This window comes from Chiloscyllium plagiosum, unplaced genomic scaffold (genome assembly GCF_037043375.1).
Source record: "Chiloscyllium plagiosum isolate Xiang-an unplaced genomic scaffold, Cpla_swu_hap1 HiC_scaffold_4, whole genome shotgun sequence".
Taxonomy (NCBI): Eukaryota; Metazoa; Chordata; class Chondrichthyes; order Orectolobiformes; family Hemiscylliidae; genus Chiloscyllium; species Chiloscyllium plagiosum.
Genome location: NW_028270142.1, coordinates 85,596,702 through 85,610,173, shown reverse-complemented (window position 1 = coordinate 85,610,173; position 13,472 = coordinate 85,596,702). Strand labels below are relative to the sequence as shown.

The 13,472-nt window shown below is 41.6% G+C and overlaps 1 protein-coding gene across 1 annotated transcript in view; it reads left to right on the top strand.

Annotated features, from left to right (window-relative positions):
• LOC122549068 (putative Polycomb group protein ASXL3) overlaps positions 1 to 13,472 on the top strand; it is a 227,608-nt gene that overhangs the window by 89,213 nt on the left and 124,923 nt on the right. The window contains exon 4 of the mRNA XM_043688272.2: positions 1,623 to 1,740. Within this exon, the coding sequence (XP_043544207.2) occupies positions 1,623 to 1,740 (118 nt within the window). The remainder of the gene's footprint in view (positions 1 to 1,622; positions 1,741 to 13,472) is intronic.

The following is a 13,472-nucleotide window of genomic DNA, read 5'->3' as shown; positions in this document are numbered from 1 at the left end:
AGTTGGACGAAGGGTCTGTTTCTGTGCTGTATATCTCTATGACTCTAAAAGTTTTGATTGGGTTTTGTAAGATCTTGCTTATTAGAAAAAAAATGTGAAATATTATAACCTGCAAGCTGAACTACCTTACAGTTCAAAGTTCCTATATTCATAAATGAAATGCTTCAGAGTAAAATAAATTTGAAAACACAAAAGAAAAATGCTGAGTTTTTCTTTCTACTTAATGCTGACACTTTGTCTCTCTGGCTCACTGCCTCTCCAACTCACTTTTCTCCCACTCCCTGAGCCTCCAAGTCATTGTCTGTCCAGCTCACTACCTTTTGCTCTATAGAGATATACAGCACAGAAACCGACCTTTCAGTCCAATTGTGGTAATTGACCTCAACCCCCCGCAACACCCCAAAAAAAGTTCCCTCTTGCTGAATCTAACTTTTGCCACCTCTCCTGGTCATTGTCTCCTTCTGAACACACACTATAAATGACTGCACACAAGATAAACAGCAAGAGATAGAAAGGGCAATTTCAAGTTGCACAGATAAGCTACAGGCTGGAGAGGTGAGGCAAAGGATGATCATTGAGAAGAAAAGTTGGCAATGACTAAGAGGGTCATTGGGAGGAAGGATTTGCTGTGATCGGGAGGGTCAACAAAGGGAGGGTTGGTAGCAGCCAGAGGGTCAGGGTGAGAAACAATGAGGGAGTGATTTGGACAATCAGCAAGAGAGAGGGTCAACAGAGAGAGAAAGGGTTGACAACCATTGAGATAGCAACAAGATGAAATGCCAGCAAATTTAAGATCGCAGTATGAGATTGGAGCCTTATTGATGACTATCCTTTAAAGCAGAACAACCTTAAATAGTCATGATTTGGAGATGCTGGTGTTGGACTGGGGTGTACAAAGTTAAAAATCACACAACACCAGTTTATAGTCCAACAGGTTTAATTGGAAGCACACTAACTTTCGGAGCGCCATTCCTTCATCAGGTGATTGTAACGGCGCTCCGAAAGCTAGTGTGCTTCCAATTAAACCTGTTGGACTATAACCTAGTGTTGTGTGATTTTTAAACTTAAATAGGGCATACTGCAGTATTATACTGTTTCTAGGTCATGTTCAATGCAAGTATAAGTGCAGTATTAGCCAGTATTAGAACTTCCATTTGAATTTGCCAACCCCTAGAACATGCAGGAATGGCCCCTTGCTCAGATCTCTGACAGTTAAGCAGAAGTATAATTAGGTGGTCATTTGGAAGCCCTAACATGGTGCACATCCTTGAACAGCTTTTACAGCATGTAAATGGTGAACATCTAGAAGAGCAATTTCCCATGGGGGGAGAGAAAGCAATCTTCTGATTAAAAATACCTTCACTTAATGGTAATATTCTATTTAAAGGTTGAACAGGTATTAGTGCTACGAGCAGTATTGTTACCAGAAAAAAAACAGAAGGTCTTGAATTAAGGTAATTGGCTTTCTGACAAATCTGATGAAAACCCTTAATAATGCTGAGTAAAGCTGTTAAAGCTAATCACTGAAGTGGTAATCATGTTATTAAGAAAAAAAAAGTGTAATGCAAATAAAGAGTATTGTGACTGAAAGTTTCCTGCACTGATTTTTATGTAATGAATAGGCACTGAAGCAGCAACAAAAGCGGAGGATTGGCGTTTCGATGATGATGAACAAGGCCATACCTTGTGTCGTATTGACACCATTGAAAGTGCCAGATGAGCACTCAGAATCACCAGCAGGTAAGTGGAAATTCTGAACAAATCCATTACTACAGAATTGTTTTTATAATGGAAATAGCTCATCAAATACGATTGAAATGACCGTCTGGAAGCATCTATCATCAATGGTTCCAAAGTTAAGACACCAGTCATTTGAACCTCTCAACAGTATATCAGAGTTTCCACCAGAGGCTGCATTAATGTAGGCGCCACTGTTATTTGCATGGAGCTGACAGCTCACTTGATGTTGAGCAGAATGGTCAAAGATAAAGGAGGGACTCAATTGGGATGGTTCACTGATACCAGAGAACAAACAGGCTGTTAGCATGAAATGAGCTGAAAATGTGTTGCTGGAAAAGCGCAGCAAGTCAGGCAGCATCCAAGGAGCAGGAGAATCGACGTTTTGGGCATGAGCCCTTCTTCAGGAAGGGCTCCTGTTAGCATGGAATGTCGTTTTAAAGTTGTGAAGGCAGCATCCTGTTGTAGAGTCATAGAGTCATAAAGATGATCAGCACAGAAACAGACCTTTTGGTCCAACTCACCCATGCCAACCAATTATCTCAAATTAATGTAGTTCCATTTGCCAGCACCTGGCCCATACCCTTGTAAACCGTTCCTATTCATAACCCATCCAGATGCCTTTTAATTGTTGTTATTATACCAACCTCCACCATTTCCTCATTCCATACACGCACCACCCTCTGTGTGAAAAGGTTGCCCCTTATCTTTTTTGTCTTTACTCTCTCACCCTAAACCTATGCCCTCTAGTTCTGGACTCACCTACACAAGGGAAAAGACCTTGTCTATTTACCCTATCCATGCCCCTCATGAGTTTGTAAACCTCTATAAGGTAACTCCTCAGCCTCCAATGCTCCAGGGAAAACAGCCCCAGCCTGTTCAGCCTTTCCCTATAGAACAAACCCTCCAACCCTGGCAATAACCAAGTAAATCTTTTCTAAACCCTTGCAAGTTTCACAGCATCCTTCCTATAGGAGGGAAACCAGAATTGAACACAATATCCCAAAAGTCACCTAACCAATGTCCTGTACAGCTGCAACATGACCTCCCAACTCCTATACTCAATGCTCCTGACCAATAAAAGAAAGCATACCAAATGCCTTCTTCACTATCCTACCTATCTGTGACTCCACTTTCAAGGAACTCTGAATGTGCTTTCCAAGGTCTCTTTGTTCAGCAACACTCCCCAGGACATTACCATTAAGTGTATAAGTCCTGCCTGATTTGCCTTTCCAAAAAGCAGCACCTCACATTTACCTAGGTTAAACTCTGTCTGCCACTCCTCAGCCCTTTGGCCCATCTAATTAAGATTCCATTGCACTCTGAGGTAATCTTCTTTGCTATCCACTACACCTCCAACTTTGGTGTCATCTGCAAACTTAGTAACCATACCTCCTATGTTCACATCCAAAGCATTTATATAAATGATGAAAAGCAGTGGACCCAGCTTCGATCCTTGTGACATACCATTGGTCACAGGCCACCAGTCTGAAAAGCAATCCTACACCACCACCCTCTGTCTTCTACCTTCAAGCCTATTGTGCATCTAAATGGCTAGTTCTCCCTGTATTCCACATGATCTAACCTTACTAATCAGCCTATCATGAGGAATTTTGTCGAACACCTTACTGAAGTCCATATAGAACACGTCCACTGCTCTGCCCTCATCAATCTTCTTCGTTACTTCTTCAAAAAACTTAGTCAAGTTAGTTAGACATATTTTCCCATGCACCAAACCATGTTGATTATCCCTAATCATTCCTTGGCTTTTCAAATATATGTAAATCTTGTCCCTCAGGATTCCGTCCAATAACTTGCCCACCACTGATTCAGTCTCACCGGTCTATAGTTCCCTGGCTTTTCCTTACCATCTTTCCTAAATAGTGGGACCACGTTAGCCAACGTCCAGTCTTTCAGCACCTCACCTTTGACTATCAATGATACAAGTATCTCAGCAAGGGGCCCAGCAATCATTTCCCTAGCTTCCCATAGAAGGGAGAAGTTACACCTGATCAGGTCCTGGGGATTTATTCACCTTTATGCATTTTACGACATCCAGTACTACCTCCTCTCTAATATGGACATTCTCTGTTTGAAGAAATTAGACAGAAATCCTCAAACCCCAGTCAAGCTGAACTTCAATAAATCTTTGGCTTCACAATTGAGCAGACCATCAGCCTGTTGAGGGTAAATCACCATAAGTTACCTTTATTTCTGCTATTTATTAAGAAATCTCACAGACAATCAAGTACTGAATCAATGACTTAAACTTTTTTGCATGTAGCAACCAAACTAAAATACCTCACGTAAGTATGTTAAGCCTGACAACTGAACTTGGCTATTACCAGATTAATGGTGGAGCTTCACCATGATCTCACCAATAGTGGTCTGTCTCTGGAAGTATTGAGGGTTTGATTCCTATGCAAAGTTGTTCTCCAGCATTCTGCTAAAGAAGAACGTAGCACGAACAGCCAAGTTTCTGGTACTAAGAGTAGCTGTAATGCAATGAGGGTTACATCGGGTTCCGAGAGATCAATTGTGTTAGCGGATTGTCTAATCCGAGGTATAGACATACGTTTCTGTGGCCAGCAGCGAAAAATCAGAATGGTGTGTTGCTTCCCAGGTGCCAGGATCAAGGATGTCTCAGAGAGTGTGCAGAATGTTCTCAAGGGGGAGAGGGGTCAGCAAGAGGTCATTGTCCACATTGGAATCAACGACATAGGAAGGGAAAAGGTTGAGAGTCTGAAGGGAGACTACAGAGAGTTAGGCAGGAATTTAAAAAGGAAGTCCTCAAGAGTAGTAACATCTGTATTACTCCTGGTGCTACTATTCTAGTGAGGGCAGGAATAGGAGGATACAGCAGAATAATGCATGGCTGAGGAGCTGGTGTATGGAAGAAGGATTCACATTTTTGGATCATTGGAATCTCTTTCGGGGTAGAAGTGACCTGTACAAGAAGGACGGATTGCACCTAAATTGGAAGGGGACTAATATACTGGCAGGTAGATTTGCTGGAGCTGCTCGGGAGGATTTAAACTAGTAAGGTGGGGGGGGGGGGGCGACCCAGGGAGATAGTGAGGAAAGAAGGTCAATCTGAGACTGATACAGTTGGGAACAGAAGCGAATCAAACAATCAGGGTAGGCAGGGACAAGGTAGGACTAATAAATTAAACTACATTTATTTCAATGCAAGGGGCCGAACAGGGAAGGCAGATGAACTCAGGGCATGGTTAGGTACATGGGACTGGGATATCATAGCAATTACAGAAATATGGCTCAGAGATGGGCAGGACTGGCAGCTTAATGTTCCAGGATACAAATGCTACAGCAAGGATAGAAAGGGAGGCAGGAGAGGAGGGGGAGTTGTTTATTTTGATATGGGATAGTATTATAGCTGTATTGAGGGAGGATATTCCCGGAAATAGATCCAGGGTAGTTATTTGGGTGGAACTGAGAAATAAGAAAGGGATGATCACCTTATTGGGATTGTATTATAGACATCCTAATACTCAGAGGGAAATTGAGAAACAAATTTGTAAGGAGATCTCAGCTATCTGTAAGAGTAATAGGGTGATTATGGTAGGGGATTTTAACTTTCCAAACATAGACTGGGACTGCCATAGCGTTAAGGATTTAGATGGAGAGGAATTTGTTAAGTGTGTACACGAAAATGTTCTGATTCAGTATGTGGATTTACCTACTAGAGAAGGTGCAAAACTTGACCTACTCTTGGGAAATAAGGCAGGGCAGATGACTGAGGTGTCAGTGGGAGAGCACTTTGGGGCCAGCGACCATAATTTTATTAGATTTAAAGTAGTGATGGAAAAGGATAGACCAGATCTATAAGTTGAAGTTCTAAATTGGAGAAAGGCCAATTTTGACAGTATTAGGGAAGAACTTTCAAAAGCTGATTGGGGGCAGATGTTCGCAGGTAAAGGTATGGCTGGAAAATGGGAAGCCTTCAGAAATGAGATAAAGAGAATCCAGAGAAAGTATATTCCTGTTAGGGTGAAAGGAAACGCTGGTAGGTAAAGGGAATGCTGGATGACTAAAGAAATTGAAGGTTTGGTTAAGAAAAAGAAGGAAGCATATGTAAGGTATAGACAGGATAGATTGAGTGAATCCTTAGAAGAGTATAAAGGCAGTAGGAGTATATTTAAGGGGAAATCAGGAGAACAAAAGGGGGACATGAGATAGCTTTGGCAAATAGAATTAAGGAGAATCCAAAGGGTTTTTACAAATACATAAAGGACAAAAGGGTAAGCAGGGAGAGAATAGGACCCCTCAAAGATCAGCAAGACGGCCTTCATGTGGAGCCGCAGAAAATGGTGGAGATACTAAACAAGTATTTTGCATTAGTATTTACTGTGGAAAAGAATATTCAGGATATAGACTTTAGCGAAATAAATGGTGACACCTTACAAAATGTCCAAATTACAGAGGAGGAAGTGCTGGATGTCTTGAAACACATAAAGGTGGATAAATCCCCAGGCCCTGATCAGGTGTACCCTAGAACTCTGTGGGAAGCTAGAGAAGTGATTGCTGGGCCTTTTGCTGAGATATTTGTATCATCGATATACACAGGTGAGGTGCCGGAAGACTGGAGATTGGCTAACGTGGTGCCACTGTTTAAGAAGGGTGATAAGGACAAGCCAGGGAACTATAGACCGGTGAGCCTGACCTCGGTGGTGGGCAAGTTGTTGGAGGGAATCCTGAGGGACAGGATGTACGTGTATTTGGAAAGGCAAGGACTGATTAGGAATAGTCAACATGGCTTTGTGTGTGGGAAATCATGTCTCACAAACTTGATTGAGTTTTTTGAGGAAGTAACAAAGAGGATTGATGAGGGCAGAGCGGTAGATGTGATCTATATGGATTTCAGTAAGGTTTTGACGAGGTTCTCCATGGGAGATTGATTAGCAAGGTTTGATCTCATGGAATACAGGGAGAACTAGCCATTTGGATACAGAACTGGCTCAAAGTTAGAAGACAGAGGGTGGTGGTGGAGGCCTGTGACCAGTGGAGTGCCACATGGGTCGGTGCTGTGTCCTCTACTTTTTGTCATTTACATAATGATTTGGATGCGAGCATAAGAGGTACAGTTAGTAAGTTTGCAGATGATACCAAAATTGGAGGTGTAGTGGACAGCAAAGAGGGTTACCTCAGATTACAACAGGATCTTGACCAGATGTGTCAATGAGCTAAGAAGTGGCAAATGGAGTTTAATTCAGATAAATGCGAGGTGCTGCATTTTGGGAAAGCAAACCTTAGCAGGATGTTTATACTTAATGGTAAGGTCCTAGGGAGTGTTGCTGAACAAAGAGGCCTTGGAGTGCAGATTCATAGCTCCTTGAAAGTGGAGTCGCAGGTAGATAGGATAGTGAAGAAGGCGTTTGGTCTGCTTTCCTTTATTGGTCAGAGTATTGAGTACAGACGTTGGGAGGTCATGTTGCAGCTGTACAGGACATTGGTTAGGCCACGGTTGGAATATTGCTTACAATTCTGGTCTCCTTCCTGTCAGAAAGATGTTGTGAAACTTGAAAGGGTTCAGAAAACATTTACAAGGATGTTGCCAGGGTTGGAGGATTTGAGCTATAGGGAGAGGCTGAACAGGCTGGGGCTGTTTTCCCTGGAGCATTGGAGGCTGAGGGGTGACCTTATAGAGGTTTACAAAATTATGAGGTGCATGGATAAGGTAAATAGACAAGGTCTTTTCCCTGGGGTTGAGGAGTCCAGACCTACAGGTCATAGGTTTAAGGTGAGAGGGGAAAGATATAAAAGAGACCTAAGGGGCAACCTTTTCACACAGAGGGTGGTACATATACGGAATGAGCTGCCAGAGGAAGTAGTGGAGGCTGGTACAATTGCAACATTTAAAAGGCATTTGGATGGGTATATGAATAGGAAGGGTTTGGAGGGATATGGGCCGGATGCTGGCAGGTGGGACTAGATTGGGTTGGGATATCTGGTCGGCATGGACAGGCTGGACCGAAGGCTCTGTTTCCGTACTGTACATCTCTATGACTCTATATCTTAATAGAAATCTAATATCTACAATAAGATGTGAAATACCCTCCTATGTCTCGTGTGCACATTACTTCCTCAATTCCAGATATCATCCCACCAAGTCTGTTCCTTAACACGTTTAATATCAGTTTTGAATCTTTCTGTCAAAATTCCTGTTATTTCAAACAAATGTTCCCTTTATAGAGCAATATGATCCTCATATATTTGCTCATAAGACATAACCATTTCTCTAGCTAAATCAGTCACATCAAAGGTCAAAGATTTTCTCTTCTTGATGTTAACCAATTCCACTGTTTTTTTTGTGCATGGGTATTTGAGGATAAATGCAAAATGTCACGTCAGTGATGCAATAAGACAGGTTATGATAATGATACTCTTTTAAAAATATTGTTATACAGTATTCTCCTTTGCCTGCATTTCCAACTCCGACTATGTTGCCTTGAATGGTACTTGAAATTTCAAGAGTATAATTAAATGTTTCATTACTGCTGGACTCAAAACTGCATGTGGCTTGTCCAATTGTGTAAATGGGATCGGGACAAACAATAGTTTTATCAGTCTTTCGGCATTCCATAGTTGCTGCCCTTACTAGTCTTCCCTTCCTTTTCCATCACAGACGGTAGAACTTCCTTAACTAGCATACAGATAGTGTTTTGGATCACTCCAATATTTTGTACTCTAGTACCATTTAATGGTTTGTCATCGTTAGATATAACAGGGTATGCCTAACACAAGACCTATTCCGTTCCCTCACATACATGAATTATTAGTCCATACATCTTCTCAGCTCACAGATAGAGATTTTACTTAAAGTTCCTGTCTCATCAGCTATTTTCCTTAATTTAATGTCGTCAGCCCATATGAGAACTTCTCCCTTTTTAATTTGATCTGTATTTTCTCTGTACTGATCCAATATCCTAATTGCTGTATATACTATACAAAGTTATATTTCTTTGATGTTGATCACTCTCTCCTGCTTCCTTTATTAATTTGTTAAATGCACCAACGTGGGAGTTTATGATGTTAATGATGAGGTATGGTGTTGTTAATGGTGTCCCTTGCCTGACATTCATCGCACCTAGCATACCTTTAACTTGAGAAGTTAATTGATTTAATCGACCACTTAGAACACTGATGTCTATGCCATTAACTGCAGAAGCGCCTGCACTATAAATGCCTGTAGCAGTCCCGATTCTGTGCTTCCTGTTTCCCCTTCAATTGTATGTCCCTTTTGATTAAACAACCTCTTGGCTAATTCCTTATAAATGCTAGGAAAAAGATTTTGGATGCTATGCTGGTAACTGAATACCTGAGACATTCAGAATAACTGGTACCAATTCATAATGACCATTTTCAGAGAACACTTTACCTGCACTTTGCATGTCTATCCTTCCTCTGGGTCCTCCTTTTCTTACAGGACGCACGACAGAATGTTCAGTCACTTCTGATGTAAGTATGAGTGTGATTTGAAATTCTGTGCATATCATCAGCATAAATAGACTTGCCTTTCCTGTTGCATATAATGCATGAAGTTGTGGGCAGAGGGATCTCCCAACACTGTCAGTGTGCATATATCAGTGTTTGGTTTTGTACATGCACCATGTCCATTTCTATTGAATATTGGATCCCGATTGCTGACTCCATACTTCACTTGGAAAAGTTAAGCCAGCAATATAGTTCCAATAATCAACTTCAGTTTGAATTTTGTTCTACCAAAATTTGTATTCATCAGGACTGTTGCCTGTGAAATGATGTATACAGACACTTTGATCAATTTATTAATCTAAAACCACTTTTACCCAGGTGCTGTTACTTTATCAGACAAATTAAAGATTGCAGTTCAAATTCAGTTTTATTCCTCTTTACTCTCTCTCTCTAGGGTACATCACAGGGATATGGGAATCAATTGGGTTTCACTAAGTTTCAGTTCTAGACCCTCTAAGTCTAAAGTGTATTAGAAAAGCATAGCCAGGAGATAGATCTTAGCCCTTCTCATGGCTGACTCTAATGTCTACCCACACCCTTAACCTAGGTTCACATTCTGCTGTTTGTTTGTCTCATTTTTCAAAACTTTGGTTTATAACTCAATTTTGGTCAATTTTGAGTTCTCATTTGTGTTGTTGAATATTCATAAAATCGTTATCTTTTCTTTGGGTTTGTACCAGACTGGTATAGGTGGATGCGGGGAGCCTTTATCTGAGTATGACAGAAGGACAGAGAGGACTATAATTGTATTACCTACCCTGAACTGAATAATGTGCAGCTTCGTCCTCAACCAATCCCCAATCAGGATCACTCCTTCTGTCCCCCTTTTTTTTGTCTGAGTCCTAAAGCACAGAGAAACCCTCTCTGCCTGGAAAGCTGTAACTTCAAGGTTTAAGGTGAGAGGGACCTAAAGGGCAACTTTTACAAGCAGATGGTAGTGTGCATATGGAATGAGCTGCCAGCAGAAGTGGTGGAGGCTGGTCTAATTACAACATTAAAAAGACACCTGGATGTTATATGAATAGGAAGAGTTTAGAGAGATTTCGGCCAAATGCTGGTAAATGGAACTAAATTTATCTAGGATATCTTGTTGGCATGGACAAGTTGGACTGAAGGGTCTGCTTCCTTGCAGTACATGTCTATGACTTTGTGACTCTAAATATATTCAAGACTGAGATAGACAGACAGATTTTAAATCAGTAAGGGCATCAAGAGTTTAAGGAACAGGCAGTAGAGCGAATTTGGGGATTATCAGATCAGCTCATTGAATAACGGAGCATACTTGATAGGCTGAATGGCCTACATTTTATGGCCCCTATTGTCTTACCAAGTTTCAGATGTTAACACTCATCCTTCACTCATAGAATCATGCAGTACAGAAAAGGCTCCTCAAATCTGCAACAATAAAAATCTTGTTTAAATCTACACTAATTACACTTTCTACTACTTGACCCATAGCTTTGACTGTCATGATATTTCAAGTGCTCATCCAAGTACTTCTTTTAAAACTTGTGAGGTTACCCACCTCAGCTATCTTCATAGACAGTGCATGCCAGATTCTCACCACCCTTCAGGTGAAAATCTTTTCCTCTAAACATCCTGCCTTTCACCTTAAAATTATGCCCCATCGATAATTCAACTAAGGATCAATGGGGCATAATAATTTTATACACCTCAGGTCCCCTTCTATCTTCTCTGCTTCAAATAAAACAACCTGAATTTATCTAGCCTCTCTTCATAGCTAAGATGATCCATCCTAAGCAACATCTTGATGAATCTCCTCCACACCCTCTCGAGTGCAATCACATCCTTCACATACTGAGGTGACCAGAACTGCACACACTACTCCAGCTGTGATCTAACCAAAATGCACCTCCCTGCTCTTATTACTATGCCTCAACTGATAAAGGTAAGTGTCCCCTATTCCTTCTTAACGACCCTATTAATCTACCCTGCCACCTTCAAGGATATGTGGACATTACTCCAAGATCCCTCCATTCTTCTGAGTATCCTAATGTCCTGCCAATCATTGAGTGCTCCCTTGCTACTAGACACTGGCCTCCAGTCACACAAACAGCCTTCTACTACTACCCTTTGAATCCTGCCACTGTGCCAACTTTGGATCCAACTTGCCAAGTTAAGCTTGATCCCATTGCTTTTACCTTCTTTATCAGTTGCCCAACTGGAACCTTGTTGAAGGCCTTACTGAAATCCATATAAACTACATCAACTGCACTACCTACATCTACACACGTAGTTACCTCCTCAAAAAATCAACCAGATTTGTTAGGCATGACCTCCCTCTGAAAAACCTATGTTTACTATCTCTGATGAAACCTTTCTTTTCCAACTTGAGAGTCATTTTCTTCTTCTGAATTTTCTCCAATATTTTCCCTACCACTGATCTTATATTGACTATTCTGTAATTCTCTGGTTTATCTTCACCACTCTTCTTGTAAGTGTAACCACTTTAGTTGTTCTGCAGTCCTCTGGCACCTCCCCTGTGGCAAGACAGCAATTAAAAATTTGGGTCAAAACCCCCATAATTTCCTCCCTTATCTCCCACAGCAGCCTGGGATACAACTCACCCGGATCTGGAGATTTCAAGTCCACTAAAATCTCTGGTACTCCTCATTCACTGGGTGAATCTGCTGAAGAACCTCATAGTCCCTCTTCCTATATCCCCCTTTTCCAGAGTGAAGACAGATGTGAAGTATTGATTTCAAACCCTAACATTGTCCTGCACTCCATGCACAGATTGTTCCGTTGCTCCCTAATGGGCCCTACTCCTTCCCTGGTTATCCCCTTTCCCCTTGATATACTTATGGAATATCTTTGGATCCTCCTTAATCTTGCCAACCAGTGTTGACAATGCCTCCTTTTTGCTCTCCTAACTGCTTACTTCAGATCCCCACCACACTTTCTGTACTCCAGTAAGGTCTGTGTTGATATGCTCCCTTCGTACCTCGTAAAAGCCTCCCTTTTCCTTTTTATTCATTCCTGAATATTCCTAGATATCCAGGGTTTCCAGGGCATGTTGCTCCTATATTTCACCCTAAATGGAGCATGATAGACCTGTGCTCTTATCAATTCTTGTTTGAACACCTCTCACTGTTCTGCTGTAGATTTACCCAGATGTCACTGCTCCCAATCTACTTTGGCCAGGTCCGGCCCAATTTCAACAAAATATGTCTCTCCCAATTCAAAAACCCTTTTTGCAGACCATGTTTTTCCTTATCCATTACAAACTTAAAACATATGGCAGTGTGGTAGCTCTCACTAAAATGCCGTCCCATTGCTACCTTGAATATTTACCGGCATCTTTCCCCAGCATTAGATCCAGCACTGCACCATGTCTTGTTGGACATTCTTCATGTTGATATACAAAAGCTCTCCTGTAAACGTTACAAGATATCTACCCTCTCCAAACCCTTTACACATGGACTATCCCAATTAATGTTGGAGAAGTTGAAATCCTGTAATATAATTACCTATTATTGTTTGTATTTACCTCAGTGAATTGTCCGCATACCTGTAACAACACTGAGGCTTTGGGGACCTCGAATACGCTGCCAGGTCTCTGACTGCCCCCTTTTCATTCCTAATTTCTATCCACAAAGCCTCATTTGAAGAACCTTCCAAGATGTCTTCCCTCTTTATGGCAGTAACTGATTCCTTAATAATAAGACACCACCTCCTCCGCTGTCTTTATTCTACAAGTGATTGGACTGCTGACCAATTCTTGACAGACTGACCATCCAACAGACACAAATAAAGTGAATGTGACTATTTATTCACATATTAACATGGACTGCAATGCAACATTTGAAAACCTGTGCCAGCCTTACACATCTACATGCTCTTTTGTTTATACTTTTGGTCACCTCATCATAGTGCAACCCCAACAGCTGCCAGTGAGGTGGATACAGGATGATGAATGATGCGCCTTATTGCTGAGATGACCTTGGCGACTGACCTCTGGTGTTGTGAGGCCTGGCAGGTCCTGAAAAATAAAAGGCACAGGCGCAGATACATTTTCCTTTCTGTCACTGAGGGAAACTGGCTAAGGGACTGAGGAGCGACTGTTCACTCTTGAAATTCCCTGAGTGGAGTCCCCTTAAGAGAGAGCTTCTGCCCTTCCTTCATTTCCATGAGTAATAGCACCTGCCTGTTGATCTGAAAAGGAAGGATAGTGGGAGGGAATTCTAGATATCTTGCTCCCC